The 18012-nt window shown below is 41.4% G+C and overlaps 1 protein-coding gene across 2 annotated transcripts in view; it reads right to left on the bottom strand.

Annotated features, from left to right (window-relative positions):
- The window catches only part of CACUL1 (CDK2 associated cullin domain 1), a 52098-nt gene extending 35030 nt beyond the window's left edge, over nt 1-17068 (bottom strand). For both annotated transcript variants that reach the window (XM_054831780.1, XM_054831782.1), the window contains exons 1-3: nt 16606-17068; nt 10432-10558; nt 5723-5825 (exon numbers count right to left, since the gene is read on the bottom strand). In XM_054831780.1, coding sequence (XP_054687755.1) covers nt 5723-5825; nt 10432-10558; nt 16606-16903 — 528 coding nt within the window. In that variant the 5' untranslated portion in view covers nt 16904-17068. The remainder of the gene's footprint in view (nt 1-5722; nt 5826-10431; nt 10559-16605) is intronic.
- Between the last annotated feature and the right edge of the window lie 944 nt (nt 17069-18012).

The following is an 18012-nucleotide window of genomic DNA, read 5'->3' as shown; positions in this document are numbered from 1 at the left end:
CTTCTGATTTCTGCTGTCTGAGTTCTAATACTGATCATTCATTTGATCCGATTCAATTCCATGTGATTCACTGCAGTAAAGGCTTATTTCACACACAATTAAGCAATGTTCCCCCAGCAAAACTGATGAATAACCGCCTACAGCACTGGATTTTTGGTTGTGGGTTTGTTTGGGGTTTTTTTTCCCCTTTATAAATATTAGAGATCAGATAAATGGCCAGTCCAAGTCTCCTCTTTAAAAAACAGACTGTCAATAGTAACAGATTATGCAGTTGACCCATGTGGACTTTAAGAAACACTAGTGATTTAACATACTTAGTAAGCAAAGAATTAAGAAATGCAAGTTCCCAGTTTCCATTTCCCCACTCTATTTCTCATCTTTTCTATAAGCAGAACAGAGGAGGGGGATTTGTCTTCTACATAAAGTGAGAAACTAGTGCAACTATGGAAATTATTTCAGGGAATCAACTAATTTCAAATTAACGTGAATAATTTGACTGTTATTTCTGTCGTACAAGAGTTGAGACATGAATCGTGAAGAAGGTTCAATATTTCTCATTTGGCTAGCGAGTCAGGCAACACCCACACACACAGTGTAACAAAAATGGGCTTCTTCACATGGATGGAATATATAACCCAGCCTCCCATAAGTACATTACTAAAGTCTAATTATAAATTCATTAGCAATCTGATTTACTAAGTTTATACAAAAAAAGCAGCCACTGATGATGATGTCAAAAGTTCTATTTTACAGACTGGCATACTGTTCAATTACAATATAGCACTATATAAAGGTAACATAATCATCAGTGTACCTTGGAAGGAAAGCAAAATTTATCTACAAAACAATCTGGGTAAAGTTACCTTGAAGTGCAAATATCAAGAACTGCTGTGAGGTGGTACCCAGTACATAACTCTGCCCACAGTCAGAAGTTCAGTTTTACCGGTCCGTCAAAGCACTACTTGGATGCATTTTTATACCACCCTGACTGCGTGCAAAGCTCACGAGGTAAACACAACAAGCCACTTCAGCTTCAGGCTTTTACTTTACTCTTTTAATCGGGAGAAATGCTGGAAGTTACACAACTGTTTCTAAAAGACAAATAAGGAAGTTCAGAACCTAATCTGAAGTTTGGAGTAAGGCATCTGTATTTATCAGATTAACGTTTCAGATAGAGCTGGGGCAGGAAATGACAGACTCCTCACCACTGGATGGCAAAACTCCGTATAATCACAGGGGACAAGTGGAAGGTAAACGTGAGACAGAAGAAGGAAAAGGCAAGGAAGGAACAGATTGTCCACAACAGATACTGCTGACATATTTTTAAGAACAGATGGCAACTGACAGTGACATGGTACGAGGCACTCAGTTCCCAGAGATTTGGCAGTCCTCAAAATAGCAGAATGGCTTTCACAGTAACCTGCCTCCAATGCATATTCTTCCAAGGAAACAATAGGTGAGAAGGTATTTTCATACACTGCACCGGCTGGCTTGAGAGCTGACAAGATAGAAGGCTGAGAAGTTGTAAGGATTAATATGAGCCAGGAAAGCTTTCTGGCATTGCATGGTGAAGACCCTAAATCTGCAGGTCCTGGAGGCCACACATCAACCATGCAAATTAACTACCAACACCAGTGACTGCTCAATTCAGTCGTGTTCATTGTAAAAAAAATAATTGCTCATAATAGTAAAAAAAAAAAATACACATGCGTGCATACACATGCATGCATATCTCTAGACATAATAGAGAAGGAAAAAAAACCCAAACCCTCTGGAGTGTTCAAGAGCCTAAGTACTCTATCAGCAACTGGCTCCAAATTTAATCCCATGCTTTTAGACAGATGGAATTTAAGCAAGAAATTCTGGTGATTTAGCTCTACCACTTCTGTTTGATTTAAAACAGAAATGATGCAAGCAAACAGTGTTTATTTACTCAGAAAAAGATTGATTCTCACTTAACTTAAACGAACATAAAAATTACAGTTCGTGAATTCAACTGTTTCTGGTCAAGACAAAAAAACCCAACAAACAAAAAACCCAATAGATCCCTTTTTCTCTGAGTAAAAAGAGGATGCAACATGCAAAGAACTGTTTTTCAGCTCTCTGTCATTTTCTAAAGGAATTATTGAGATTATTCTAACTAAAATGAAAACATTTCACTGTACTTGCACAAAAAACCCCTACTTTTGTCATGGGCCAGCTCAATGCCTCAGTGCATTTTCATTGTTAGTGCTCAAAGTACTTCCCAGTGTCTTTTGCTGAAAAGATACATAATGGGCAGAGTACTTGATTTTAAATGACTTCATCAGAGTGCATAAGAATAAGGTAAGTCAGAAACACTAGTGCCGAATGCAAATAAAGTTTTACTCCTTTTAAAAAGAGATATGTTTAATCTGAAAGCATATGCCTGTGTATCCACCGTACTTCATACATCTGAATGACTCAGCACTTACCCACTAAAACAGCTGTCATTATTTTAAACCACAACATAGTGGGCTATGTCCATCACCAATAAAATGTTTCCAACTAAAGCATCTTGGAAAAATCACCTGTATACTACACACTTCACAGACCTCAAGACAACAGGAAACAAGTTCATTTGTGTTTTCTGCAGCTAACCATTTATTTATTTAAGCACACAAAATCCAAAATTCTGATCAAGAATTAGGGAAATTTAATTCTCAATTACTGGAAGTTCCACTTGGCAAAACTCAGTCTTACTTATGCAGAGAAACTGGTCCGACATTGACTGCAAGAAAGGAAGGCAATCCTTGCTCAGACTATTTCCATAACTGAAGCAGCCTGAAGATAGGATCATTTACTTACACACATAGTAAGGAGGGAACCAGAAATGCCTTGGGATATAGGAGGCCCCGTATCAAAGGGCTGATGGCCTGATGACAAGCAATTCATCTCATCTAAATGTACTACTACTCAGCAGGCAACGTTCCCTGCTTTTCACCCAGGATCTAACAGCCCACCCACATTTTCATAAAGCTTCTGCCACCACTGATTTTTTTTTTTTTTTTTTTTTTTTAGGTGAAAACCTGTGAAGCAGACCTTCAGGAGCACATGTGGTGACAAACACCAACGCCACACAAGGCGTCTTGCAGGCTGGAAGAGCAGAAGTCACGCAGAGGATGACCAGGGAGTGTGTGTGTGCCCGTGTGACCTGGGCGGCAGCATCCAAGACACCCAGCTCAGGACACCCGGGCACCTGCCACTCTGCCGACCTCAGCTGAGGCCAGCTGGTCAGCCAAGCTGAGGGATAAGCACACAGGGGGAAAAAATAATATAGGGAATTTCTGCAGTGAATGCCACGCATAAAGGAGACAAACTCCGATAAGGCCAGAACGATGCAAGAGCACCAGTCCCCTGAGATGCTTCCACTTCTACTATTTGGTATCTGACAGTTTTACTGCTTTTGCTGTTGATGAGTGGTTCTTGCAAGAAACAGCTTGCTCTGGCATGCAGATACTCTGCAATCCACTTGCCATTAAACTGTTGCATTTTTACGCAAAGTAGTTGCTCGGCTTGTCCGGAATACGACACTGCATTTGCCTGCCATTTCGGTTTTCAAGATTATCTGCTTTCTCACACAAACCAACATTCCTGCTTACATTGGGCTACATTTGCATCTCTGCATGTAAAAAAATAAAAATTATCCTACATCAAGTCACACCTTGCCAAATAAACAGAACTCTGCAATTAGATTAAATATTGTTGGCAGGTGGAATGAGTTTATGTCAGAGAAAGCAAAACACTACATGTTGGGCATTAAAAGGATTTGCATATATAGGGTTTTTTTATTGGAAGTTTCTGGTTCACACAGGCAAACAAGTGACCAACATTTACAAAGTAATTTGTTGTTATTGCTAGGGTAAAGATCTAGCACCACATTTTCACCATAAAACCCAAGTGACTGAGTGTCACCAAAATGTATTAAGATCAAAGAAGCATCAGGATAACAAAATATATTGTAGTAATTTCTTAAGAGTAAATTTTACAACCCACAGTTAAAACAATTTTCTAAGGCACATGAGTTTTACTTCAAGCAGCTCAAAAAGATAGATTTACCATCCAAAATCAAAGTATTGTTCGTGTCAGACAAAACTTACAAATAAACTCAAAGATGGTATGATATTATATTACAGTCCTCTTGCCACCTGCCACAAGGTGTGTCTAACCTACATAAGGAAACTTTTGCAAGACAAAGATTGCATTAAATAGTTGTCTCAATTATTCTTTCAACAACTGAAGTTCAGAAGGCAGCCTTGGTTTTAGGCAGAAGTATTTAATGCATGTATGTGCTAAAGCAAACTTTAAAAGCAGCTGCCTCAGTCACTTTTGGAACATTAGAGGAAACAATCAAGGACTACCACGGAGTAAAGAATTTGGGGTATTCCCAAATTCAAAGTAAAGTAATGCAGTACACTACCATGGGATGTTTCAGAAGAACTGGACAAACCTGTACAGCTGCAATGATTCATAGCTCTCACAAGCAAAAGAAAAATGTACAGGCTGCAGCAGCTCACCAGAACCAAGGGAAGGCTTTATTTTAAATACTCTGTCCATCTACTCTAACCAATTTTTACAGAACAGTGAGGCTGTCATTCCATGAGGAATAAAGAAATTGTAAAAGAGATAAGAAGCAAAGAACATAGTTCAAGACAACCTAGATATTTTATAGGCAAAGACTGTCCCAAAGACCATGGCCATTAAGTGCAGGGTGGTTATTTTTCTTTATAAGGAAAGCAACAAGAGGAAAAGAGTGAAATGAGGACATCAGAGTGATCACAGTGCTATATATTTTCATAGGAATGCACACTTAGCCAGAAGTACCTGATGCAGTTAAAAGTGGTAAGACTGCTTTTGACTGACAAAAATTAGTTATCAATTGTTCGAAGCACTGAAGGAGCTGCTGTAGTTTAGGGTTCCTTTGTATTTGGCATCTGCACATGGCACACTGCAAGTCAGTACAGAACTCAAACATCAGTTATGGAAGTGACAAAAGCTGTAGGGAAATGAAAGAGTGTTGCTGCTACAGCAATGACAATTTCAAGAACACGCCTGGAGATTCTAGCCTAAAGAAAATTTTCAACAAGGAATACACATGAAAACAAGACATGGATGCACAAATAAGATGCAGAGAAGGATAGGGATATACCAACTGTATTAGGACTGCTGTAAACCACTGACATCTAGAGATAGGCAAGAAAAATGCAGAATAAACTGTAGCACAAAACTTTCATATGCAGTAATTCCTAATTTATACTTCACAATTCATATTTAATTCACTTCAATTTTTTCCTTTAGGGTTTCCCTTTTGCACTGCTCGTGATGAACAAGGCCCATAACTGTTTATATAGATTAACACAGCAATGGCAGACATCATGTGCTTAGATCAGGTCTGACTGAAGCATTTACATCCTAGATGATACTGTAGATTTCCCGTTCTCTAATTTTTTTATTCTATATTACATTTTCAGGTTTAGCCACTGCCCTCCATGTAGTTCAGATCTCTAAGGCTAATCGGTGCCATAGAATTGCATCTAGTAGTTGCTATTCTGTCTGACAGCCAGTTAGTGAATGAAGCAGCCCACAATTTAGTAAGCTAGCAAAAATCGTCTTAATGACAATCCCCTCCACGGGCCATCTACATGCTGCTCTGATATAATCACAGATCCCAGGAAAGACAGAATTAGATTGTGCAGCATCTTACCTGCAGCTCCTTTGAGACTCTCTCTAAGTGGTTAGTTATCTTTTTTATTAGGTCACTATACATCTGTTCCGAATGCTGCTGGCATACACACTTATACACACAACTGCAGAAACAAATATAGGAACAAACAATGAACTTACAACAGTTTGCAATGAAGGGTAACAGACTTCAAAATATTTTGTTCAAGTCTCAATTTAGAGGATAATAGGGCTAACTGAACAATTGGTGAACTTTTAAACACAGCCCTAAGCTTAGAATGAGCTCCGGCAGACTCTGAAGTCTCCCCTGGAGGGAGATCCCCACGTGTCCATCCCATTCCCCCTCCCCGGCCTCACTTGAACTTACAATGAGTTCTGTTAACAGTGCACTTCAGAACAGCCGGGATAATTCTGTCAACAGCACACTCCTAATTCTGCCTTTTGTCTCTCCTATGTGAACGAAGCCTCCAGTAAAATAGGCAGGTTTAATGATTGTATGCATATTCTACAGCAAAACCTTTATTAAAAGAAGGGCAACACTGACAAGCAGTCACGGAAGTTGCACCAAAACTGGGCTAGTGTTTTAAAAAGAAAAGGTAAAAGTTCTAAAATTACAGACTCAAGCACGTTACTCCATCCTTTGTTACTTAAATTCTAAGAAAATCCTACATTTTCATAATAAACAAAGATGCAGAGAAAAAGCAACAAATTTTAATTTTACATTCCATAACTTGGCTGAGTTAACTCTGGTCTTCAGTGTTACCTTTGTTTTTTAAGAACATTTTATCGCTCTCATACTGCAATATAACATATCTGCAAAGTGAGGCTATGTATTGAAAACATATTTACCACAGTTGTAAAACAAATACATATATTACTTTCAGCAAGTCCTTACATTAAGGTAGTCATCATTGTCAGGACTAACACCAACATTATCTGTACCAAGCAGCTTTTACTTCTCTTGAGTGCTTTCATTCTTTGAAGACAGCATTTTGAAAGCTAGCGATTAAAAATCAAGAGGCACAAGGAAGACTTCACCTGGTATCTTGGGCAAGCCAAATCTCCTCCCCACACCTCTGTTCTGCTCCCCTCTCCCCCCATCCCTCTGTATGGAGTAGTGTGCCAGCGAGCAATTTAGGCCAGAGACTGCTCCTTAGGACATGTGCAAACAAATACCGAGGTCCAGATCCCAGACTTGAATTCTGCAGGTTTTTAACAGCACCAAAAGCCTGAAGCTATGGTACAGCAACACTGTGTCCTGTAGAGGAATTGTGAAATTCTGATTCTCTGCTGAGAAGGTGGTACAATTACAAACAGACTGCAAAGATGGGATTAAAACTGTAGACTATGGGCTATCGGAATTTTCTAATGCAAGTGAGAGGTTAGGTACCAGCTCCAAGCCTTCAGGGGCCAAGACAGTGCTCTCATTCAATAACTGACACCCTCAAAGTCTTCTGGAGGAAGGTTTTAGAAGTGAATTTACAACCTTCTAAAAGTTACTGATTTTACTCCTTTTGACAACTTCAAAAGCCACAAAAATGCAGCATTCATCCCTATGCAAAGTCTGCTCATTTGGCAAACCATTCTATTTCTTAAAAACCAAAAGATACCCCACACCTCTCCTACTATTATATTTTTAAAATTATTGAGTATCTGTAGTTTGATATTCCTTAAATAACAAAGTCGTCCTGTTTCTTTCACATGAAGTCTACCAATAGCAGATGCTATTTTGGAACAAGCAAGTGCAAAAGACATTTTGGTATGATGCAGTAACAGCAAAAATGTCAATTTAATTTGGATCTAATTTAGATCAAAGAGAGAAACACTGATAAGAAAAGCCAGACTGATTTTTGTGATCTCCTACAAACCAATCAGCTAGGTAACAACAGCAAAGGGCCATATGTTTGTTTGCTCTGTAACTAACCAGTAAATAGTCACTTCCACAAGTTGACCACTTCATTTACAACAATGTAACTAAACTGAATTTTAAAGTACAGGTCTGCTTAGTCTGCTTACATACAATACTGCTATACCTACCTACTTCTGCAACACATTCTGTAGTCAAACACGCATCTTCCTATGTACGTGCAGAGTGTGTTTACATTTTATTTCAAGACTTCTATTTAGAGGTTCCTTCCCCATTTTCAGATCCTGTTTTCAGTTCCTGACTGTGGGCTGATTCTGTGAATCATCCTTGCCCTGCTATTACCCCAAAGAAGTCACCAGCTTTCTCATCCCTTAGCACAACCAAACCTCTCAGGAAAAGGAAGACCCAAACAGGATATTAGAATGTAAACATTTATTGAGGGGGATGAAGACCTGAGATCTCTAAGTTGTCTTGCAGATCAGTGATCTAATTGCATCATACCTAGGTGGCAGCTTTAACAGCTGCCAGAAGCACAACTTAGCTGTTCACTTTTTCCTCATCTCAAAGTTTCCTTTGCATGTCTCTGTCAATATATTTAACCCTCTTAATAGGAAGTGACTAGGCACAGGCAGGCTTTGGACCCAAAGATGAAAACAGTCACTAATCACACTTTGATTTCTTATGGGTAAACTATCTGCATACACACCTCTGAAGTCACCTCCTAGCTTTCACTGCTGTGGAGTAGACACCTACAGTTATCACTGATCATGTCAAATATAGTGGTCTGGGTATCTAATAACATATTTTGAGTTTGCATTATTATGGAAACCTTGATTCCTTTAGTCAGCACAAAGATGATCAAAAATACCACTGTATTTTCAGCTCAGTTTCACTGTAAAAAAAAAAAAATGTAAGATACATAGCTGCTTGAACCACTCCAAAAAACACCCTATTTTCAGACTAAAGAACTACCCTAGAGAAGCAGAGAGGATCTAAACCTCAAGTTGTTATTACTTTTTGTAATACTCCGAGCAAGCATCATCATTGAATTCAACAAAAAAGCAGTTTTTCTTCCATCCTCAATCTATTGTCTAGTTGTCTAGCTTGTAAGTCAGGCAAAGGGACACCCTCTAAAATAAAATAAAAAACCCCAACCTCCTGGTTGGAAGAGGCTGTGTCACAGTAACTACATCCACAGACATAATTTTTAAAAGAAAACTTAAAAAAAAACCTGACACATGCTAGCTTTATCAGTAACACTAAACTACAGATAATCTTTTGTTTTGGTAAAATACATGCAACAGACATGCGCACATCATTACAATACTTCATCAAGTGCCCCCCTGATGTGTAAGGCTTATCTACAAGAAACTTAAAGACCATTATTCCTTTAATAAATAAAACTTTTGAGCAGTAAAAGGAGGGCAAAGATAAACTGCAGTTATCTGAAAACCATAACTAGGTACAGATCTACTCTAGGTATTAAAGCATTAATTTTGCTCACCTACTCTATCAGAGATGACTATGGGAAGGTGTTGGCTTAACTCACTGACGGCTGGTTGCGCATTGGGGATTTCAAGCTACGAAAAGGATTTTGACTACTTACACTAAAGCTGTAAAATGTCTCTCAATTCAAATTTACCATCTCAATTATTGAGACACATGCTGATGTCTGATCCCTGATAACAGCAGTTCCAAAAGTTTGGAGAGGAAAGAGGAAATTTAATAAAGTTTTTAACTGGAGTTAAGAGGGAAGACTAAACACCAGCCCTTCTTGTATTTGGTTCCCTAATCCAAAGTTTCATACTGAGAGACAAAGTGGCTAAGAGCAAGCAGGCAAGAGACAACAGAGCTGAAGGCCTCAACAGCAATCAGTGACTGAGCTGCCAGTGTCATTTCATAGAATGCAACGCTATGGTAAAGAAAACCAGGACAGCAGTGCTACTAGTTCTGTTGCTGGCAAGGGCCAGTAGTTTTAACCGCATCTTGGCCAGTAAATGCAGCAGCAGCTGCCCAGTTTCCATCCTGTTTACCAACACCCTGGATACTTGTCACCTACAAAACAACATCTCCATTTTAGTCAATCTCTTAAGAAACTGCTAGGTCTCCAAAGCATTTAGCATTTTGGTCTGGAGCAGTAGTATGGTTTTGAGGCAAATCTCCCACCGTCCGCAGGACTGTGCACTAGCTTAGTCTGCAGGGCAGTTCTGGTGTAACTAGATCCCTTTTAAAGTAAACTGCAGCTCTGGGCCAGGTACAAATCAAATGTTTTCCAGACAAGAATGGAGCCAGAAACAACTGAACTTTGTGTCAGTCCTTCAGCCAGCCTCTAATGGCACATGCAGTGGGATGGCTGGGCAAGGGTGAAACCAAACCAAATCTGCCTTATGCAAAACACACAAATGACAGTTTATACAGATGGACCTTGGCACCAAGTGCTTCTGTTTACTTCTGCACTGCTACTGCACCAAATTGGTTCCTATCAGACGTGACAAAGCAGCCTTCTGAAACATTAAGTCAAACACCTTCCATGCCAGTCTCTTCTTCCCCTTTTCTCAAAGGGATGTTGAAACTTCAATACATTTCTTAATATATTACACTAAGCAAACATGGTGCTTACTTTAATGTTAATGTTTTCAGTACTTATGCATTTTAATTCTTTAGCATTTATTCCTGTTAACATGGGATGTCAAGATATGTGTCTATTATTCACTCATTCCAACCATTTAAACAATATTGTACTTCACATAACCTTTCCACTTTCCTCCTCATAAATACAAAATATGACATAGGCTGCAAGATAAAACAAACAATTAACTTTAAAGAAAAAAAAAAGTAACATAGCACTTAAGAGATTTCCTTACCTGTATATTTGTTCATAGGAGATAGGGATGTAGTCACCAGGACTCTGAGTTAAAAGCTGATCTATGGCACTGTCCAGCTTTGGCCAGTATGTGCTCTTATAGTCTTCAATTGTTATAACATTCATTACTACAAGAAAAAGACAAAACTACATTTAGTAACTTTAGCTAAAAGATTAGAAGCAAGTGAATGCTCTGCAGTTTCAGATAACACAAATAAGCTGGCCAAAAAAAAAAAAAAGGAAACAGTACACTTCCGCAAAGATAACCTCATCCAAAACTAAAGCCCAGACTTGAATTTTTACCTTTTTATTTACAGAAAATAAAATAAAATGAGAAAGCCTGCCAAATCAGTGCTTGGATATTTCTTAGGGGCCCAAGTAGCAGGGAAAAAACAAACTCCTAGGAGTTCTAGCATGACAATATAATAATTTTTAAAAAAGAAAAAACAAGAAAAAAGTTCAGATTAATAAATTATGCAATAGTTAACACTGGGTCCTCACATGCAGGAGAACAAGCTTTGGCCAAGACTGGTAGTTTTTGGAATACTCCTTCTCAGCAGATGTATTAATTTTACATGTCTCAGGTGGGACCAGCAGCTTCCTTGGCCTAAAAGCTGATGCAATTCCCTCTGCCTTCAACTGCAGTTAGGCTCCCGGGCAACTTTTTTGGATACGTATTACAGTTCCTCCTCTAGCAGACACAGTAATACTCCTTTTCCAGATAAGAATCAACACAGGGAAGAATAGGAGGTATTTAAATTAGCATTCCCCATCACTCCTTGATTTTCATGAGCTTCCCAACTGCACCCTCTTGCACAAGCCACTCAGAAGAGTTTTAATCTCTCTCTTTTCAGGGAGGATTTCTGAACTAACCACACGTGGCTCAGTTCCAACAGCAGCCATGGCAGAAGGGTTAGCACCTTCCCTTCAGAGATGTACTCACAGGACTACCTTGCTGGCTTGGCACACCACCACAGCTTCACAACAGCCACTCAAAACAAAGCCCTCAGTAAGTAACAGCACAGGGTATATTCATATCAAAACTGTCCAGGAAATCCACATGTGGGTCTGGGCTACATGGAACAGAGAATAAAGATAGTTCCAACCCCAAACAATCCAGTTTAGACACTGCACTGGAAAGAAAGAGTTTGAATAGGGCTACACACATAAATGTAGATTCACTGCTGGGTGTGAGGAGCAAGATTTCTGAAATGTTATTTTCACAAAGGTTTGAAAGGAGCTAAGTAAGTCACTTTTGGCAGCATTATGAAGAACAATTCTAGCAAAATACAGGCAAAACAGTTACCATAAGAAAAAGAAGAGTACAAAGAGAATGTGGAGTGAAGAGAGGAATGTGGAATAAATGAGACAAGAAAGTGTTTGAAGACTATCTGTAAGAGCAGGTATTACAGATTCCTGTTGTGTGTCTTTTTAGGGCATTAAAGCCCAAAACCTTGCTTAGTGAAGAATGTTAGTGCAGTACACCTAGCCCCCGCTTCCCCCAACTAGCCACTGGTTCACTTCTGCTTCATACCTGTTACAAAAACAGATCTAGCTAACATCATACAAGTGCAATTAGTGAAGCACCACCAAACGTTGTAGGATGCCGTCCCGACACTCCAGCCTGCCATCTGAAGGTACGACACCATTTGCTAGCAAGTTGATAAAAGTTACGTGTCCGGGTGCACAACTACCAGGACATAAGTTAACGTGTCCAGCAAGTCAGCTCCACGATGTGAAAGCATCCATACAGTCAGGAACAGTGCAGCACCTGCTTGACAGTAAATTCCTCCTTATTCATCTGTCTCACAATGACTTGCTTGAGTTCTCATCCCTACAGGGCCCAGAAAAGCTTCGTTTTTATTCAAAAGACTCTCACAAGTATTATTGCATTTGATTTCTACACTTCAGTTCTGAAACTAAGCCAACCATAATATTTACATAGTTAAGAGTCCAAAGACTACGCACTGAACAATCACTATTTTTATTCCTCTAATCCAGAAAACATATTACTTTAAAATTTTAATAACTGTCACAAGTCAGTAACATCCTTTTTTTCTGGCAGTGCTTACACACACATACACAAAAAGCAAAGTATGACTTAAAGTAGGACCCTCCAATTACAAACTCTGCTAGAACAACCTCAGGACCAGGAAGGAAAGGAATCACACACACAAATCCTTAGAAAGAAAAGACAAAGTGCTGTCTTAGAAACTTTTTTTTTTTTTTACTTTTCCACCTTTTTAGGATATTATTAAATGTTTATCCCTACATCAGGTATTCAAGATTTAAAAGGATTTGTCCAGCAGCCACCATTTCCAAATCACAAGGAAAGGGTGGTACTAGAAAATTACTTTCATTTCGTTGAGATTTATTAAGTTTCTGGGAAGTGACACAGACATTTTGTAACAAAGCATGCTAGAACGCATGATTTTATCTAATTACATCAATTTTGGGGTGGGGCTGGGAGAGAAATCAGTCTGATCAAGTGGAAAGGGAGCCAGTATTTTCCAGCCAATTATAAAAGACTTCACAAGTACGGCCTGAGAAGCAATTGCTGCTTTTCCATATACAGAAAAGTTCAAAAGAAAAACTGTTTAAGTCAAGTAGAGCAATGAAACCATTTAAGTGAAAAATATGCATAAGCTTCATATCATAACCTAGATATTGCAGTATGATAGCCATATTGAAACATAGCCTGCTCCAAGCTACCAAATTCATTGACCTCAGCTTAAATCAGAAGAATGGCAAAAGCCCACTAAGATTTTAAAGAAACAAAAACAAAAAGTCCAGGAGTAGGTTTTCATCCCCCATGAAATCAATAAGGAAAACTTACAAACACACATAGCTCAAAAAAGATATTGGAACAGTAACAGGCACAGGATGTGAAGAATAGAGTAATAATTAAAAAAAAAAAAATCATTGATACTGTTGGTTTTGTTACTCAGACCAGACAACTTAACCTGAAAAGCTACTCAAAACACTTAATACATTCACATATAAAAAACACCCTCCTTTTAAATCTGTAGATGAAAAAGCAGGGTTCAGAGCAGGACAGGCAATCCAGCCTACTGTCAAGTAAGCAGATATTGATCTGACAATTATCTGTCTTTTATTCCGACAATAAAAATCAAAGAAAGCAGCTAGGCATCTTTCAGAAGCTTTATTTCATCTCACAAAGTGACATATATAAAGCCTTACTGCTTAATTAGCAACGCACCCTACAATCCCAAAATATTTTGTCCAAGTGTACAAACTCCTCAAGCAGATGTCTGAGACTAATCTACAGATGTGTAGCTATCACTGCGGCTCTATGTTTTTCTTTCTCAGCCGTCATGCGTGTGTTTACAGAATAGATTTTGCTGTATCCCCTGCCTGACACCTCCTAGCTTACATTAACAAGTTGATGAGTCTGCCCTGTAGTTGCTTTCAATTCTGTTCTATTTTTATTACATGTTTCTCAGTCTGTGTTAAGGCTGGTTAGTAAAAGTAATCTTAAACTTTTTCTTCATCAGACAATTTGCCCATGCAGCAAAGCACATGCGCTGAACTACATTATGCAACAGATTTAATGCATTCGCCAACGCTCGCAGCCACATCTGCCCATCCTAACCAGGACTGGGGTCAAATACATTAATAATCATCTTTGCTTGAAAGGGATGAAAAAAAACCCAAGAATGAAAACTCCTCATTTGCTTCACAATTCAGGTACACTGCAATTACTAGTATGGAAGAGTTTTGTTTAAAGTATTAAATGCTCTTACTCTTATTTTGTCCCTTATGGCCTTTGAAAAATATTTTTCATAATACTATTGCTTTATAAATCCATATCTATGACTAAAGCTGATCAACTGTAAATAAAGATTTGATTAAAAGTTTACCAAAACATGGAAAATTTTCTCAAGGTGCTTTAACTAAAAGAAAAGCTACTAAATGAACTACACATTATTATATCTGATTTTAGTTCTCAATTTCATAAAAAGCTCAAGGAAAGAGAACTGGATTTGGCCCCTTAGATGAAAACTCTTTAAAATCTTTCTAACTTTCTTCCTCCATTATTCTGCCAGCTGAATTAGACCAAAAAAGGCTCACTAGGCACTTCAGTTTGCAACTATGAACATGAGCGAAACCAACACGCTACAGGTAATTATGTATTGGAACATAAGCATTAGGGTTTTTGTTTTGGAGAAAAAAATTAGGAGGGAGAGCCCTATCTGAATGTCAGAGGCATTCCAATTTATCATAGGATTGTTGGAAACCATACATCACCCACATTTTTTAAGGTCACCTGTAGGATCATCTGTCAAAGACTAACCCTCTTTGTCATGAAGCAAGGCATGAGTCCCTGCTCATTCAACTGCAAGAAGCTTCTCATGCAGCAGAGCACAGACAACTTTCCTATCGAGCTTAACACTGACAATAGCTTCTCTCTGCATGTTCTGCCACGGCTAAGACAGAGCAGGCAGAAAGGGATCTAGCACATGCTGTCTCCCTTTTCACTGTACGTTTACACTGAAAGTGACCTTCTTCCCTTTTTCTATACATGAAAATTAAACAGAGGAGATTAAGGGATCCTCTGCCAGAGCCAGGATTAGAACAGACAGGATCCCAACTCAGCTCCCGTACTTTCTCAGTCCATATTACTTCACTGGACTTGTTATGTTCACATACACCTAACATGAAAATTATCCACAACACAAGGTGCAGAAAAGTTCTAATGAACTTAACTCAGAGAATTTTGTATTTTAAAGGAATTGTAATTTTCTTTAAAACAACACTTAATATGAGTAAGACAGATATTGTGTTGGGATACCAATGCCTAAGAAGTGAAAACGAGAACTCAAAAACCCAAAGCAAAATCACACAGAGCCACTTCTCCCCCTCAGACATAAATTGTTGACTAGCTGGAAAGTCACCTTCCCATTTGGTGAAGATCCAGCTTGAAAACCATTTTTATTCTGAAACAGAAGAAAAACTAAGACTCTAAATTTCTGGATTGGGAATTCAAGAGCTTAGTTTAGCAAGGCTGAACAACATTTCATTTCAACTGACTCAAGTGCTTACGAGCCACCCCAAGATACCTGGAGCCCTGACAAGGAAGGCAGGCAGAGAGCCAGAAAGCTCACGGAGTCTGGGATCCTCAACTTCAAAGCTGCTGGCCTCGGCAATGTGCCTAGAGCCATGAAACCCAGGCTACCAGAGAAGCAGGGATCCAGAAGCCTGAACTTCAAGCTTCTGATCAGCTCTGGAGGTGAGCTGCCGAGAAGCTGGACTAGTGAGCTAGCACTGGGGAAAGGAGGGAAACAAAGAAAAAAACCCAAAAACCCGTGCATTTCCCATCAAAATTTCATCATGGCAGTTACATGGTTACATTTCCAGGAATAGTTTTAACTTGCCAAATTCAAGTTTTCCTACAGCCATTAGAGAAAAGGACCTATTTTGCACAGGGGCGTGACTTCTGGGAATAAAAGTAGAAATGAAACGAACAGCAGAAAGATCTTCCCTTCCCTCAACCTTAGCTCAGCAAAACAACAGAAAAATATACCATTTCTGTTAAAAGCTACACACAAAAGATGTTTCAAAACTATCTTTTGGGGCACAAATTCATCTTCAGTTGTTCTCATCAGGCCTTTGCAGACGTACATCCCCTCCAGGGGCTCTGCACACATTGCCATCTGCCGTCAGCAATCACGAACAGCTTTCAGACCCATCTTTGGGTTTTTCAGGCGGAAAGAAAAAGTCTTTAGGAAAAGACGACCTGAGCTAAGAGCTTCGGAAAAAGCACCAGTGCCTCTGTACAGCTGACAGCCCTGCCTACACTGGCTCTCCCAGTTCTACAGCCAGACCTACCACGTCACCGCGCCGTGACAGGAAAGCAGCAGCAGAAGTTGGGGTGCGTGCAAGAAGGACGTTATTTTCTCCTTCTAAGGCGCCTCAACCCACTTGGCTTCGCTTCCAGAAGCCTCTTGGGCCAAGACCCGCGTAAGGGACCGGCGGCAGGGCAGACCCCAGCCCGGCCGCAGGCGCGGGAAAGGCGCGCAGGGGCTGAGGGAGCGGGGGGGGGGCGCAGGCTGAGGAGGGAGCTGGCGACGGGGCCGCGGAGCAGCCCGGGGGCGAAGTCCCCCCACCCCGTGCGCCGGAGGCCCCCGGGGCGGAGGGCAGGGCGGTCACTCACGGAACTTGGAGGTCGAGGCGTTGATGTTGATGGCGGCGGCGATGGCTCCGGCTCCCCCCTTGCCCGCGGCGCCCCCCGGCTCGCAGCCCCGCAGCACGCCGTTGGCCTCGGGCACCGCGGGGAGCTCCGGCCCGGTCGGGGGCCCGGCGACGGCCCCGCGCAGCAGGCTGTCACCGAGCGGCGCCGCGGCGGGGCCCAGCAAGTGCCGCCCGTAGCCGCCGGCGCCCCAGTTGTTGTGGTTCTGGTCGTCCATCATGGCCTCACAGCCGCCCTCCTCCTCCATGCTCTCCTCCTCCATGGCGGCTGCCTGCCTGCCGGCGCGGCGGGGAGCGAGGCGGAGCGAGGCGGGAGATCACCGCCCGCCGCCCATGGCGGCCGCTCTCCGCCCGGCGGGGTTCGCCGCGGCACGGCTCCGGGCACGGCCCGCGGCCGCCAGCCCAGGCTCCGGCCGCACGGCGCGACACTTTGCGGCAGGCGGAAGACGGCGGGCGGACCAAGAGCTCCCCTCACCGCGGAGCATGCTGGGAAGCGTAGTCCGGAGAGACGGAGCTGCGATTGGCTGGAGCGCGGAAGAAGGTGGGGCCGCACGCAGGCGGCCTGGCCGCTGTGCATTGTGGGACGGCCCGTAGTCCGCCGGCGCTGTGAGGAGGCGGCGGGGCGGGAGGTACCGTGCCCGGAGCGGAGCGGGGACGGCGCTCCCCTTCCCCAGTTCCTCCCCAGCCCGGTAATTAACTGCAACTCGAGAGGAAAGGCTCCGGCAGGTCCCGCCTTTGGCTTCTCTTTCCCGCTGAGGGGAGCGCCGCGGGCCTGTCCCGCCGAGGCCGGGGCCTGCGCTGGCTCTAGGGCCCTTGGGCTACATCCCCCTCTAGCGGGAACGCGCCCCGCAGGCAGCAGGGCGCGGCCGGCGAAACGGGCACTGCCACGGCAAAATCTCCTGAAAAGAAATACATAAACGTGGCTGTGGCTGTTACACCACCCTTCCCACTCGATTCGTGATCCGTACAGCGCCTGCACAACTTCACTGTTTTACAGTGTTTTCTGTCTCCTGAGGAAAAGCACAAATAACATACGAAACCGTTTATATTCTCAATAAACAGTGTAACAGCTAAAATCACATTTTTTACTACTGCATAGTTTCCTTCAAGTATAATTAGGTTTTGTTTTCATTTGCTACTAAATATTCTGATTACTGTGATGGAAGAACAGAAATGAAGAGTGGGTTATCACTAAAAGTAAGCTTCCACTGTGTGGGTTTTTGCCCTTGGCAAATCAAAATTAGCTGAAAAATGTAGATAAAAGCAGAGGTGTCTAGCCAAAAGCATGTCATTTGTTTTCCAAATAGAAACACTGTTTTCTATTTTAGCATGAGACAAAATTGTCCTATTTTATAAAATCAGAAGATGCCAC

This window comes from Grus americana, chromosome 7 (genome assembly GCF_028858705.1).
Source record: "Grus americana isolate bGruAme1 chromosome 7, bGruAme1.mat, whole genome shotgun sequence".
NCBI classification, from domain to species: Eukaryota; Metazoa; Chordata; class Aves; order Gruiformes; family Gruidae; genus Grus; species Grus americana.
This window is presented reverse-complemented; position numbering and strand designations above follow the sequence as displayed.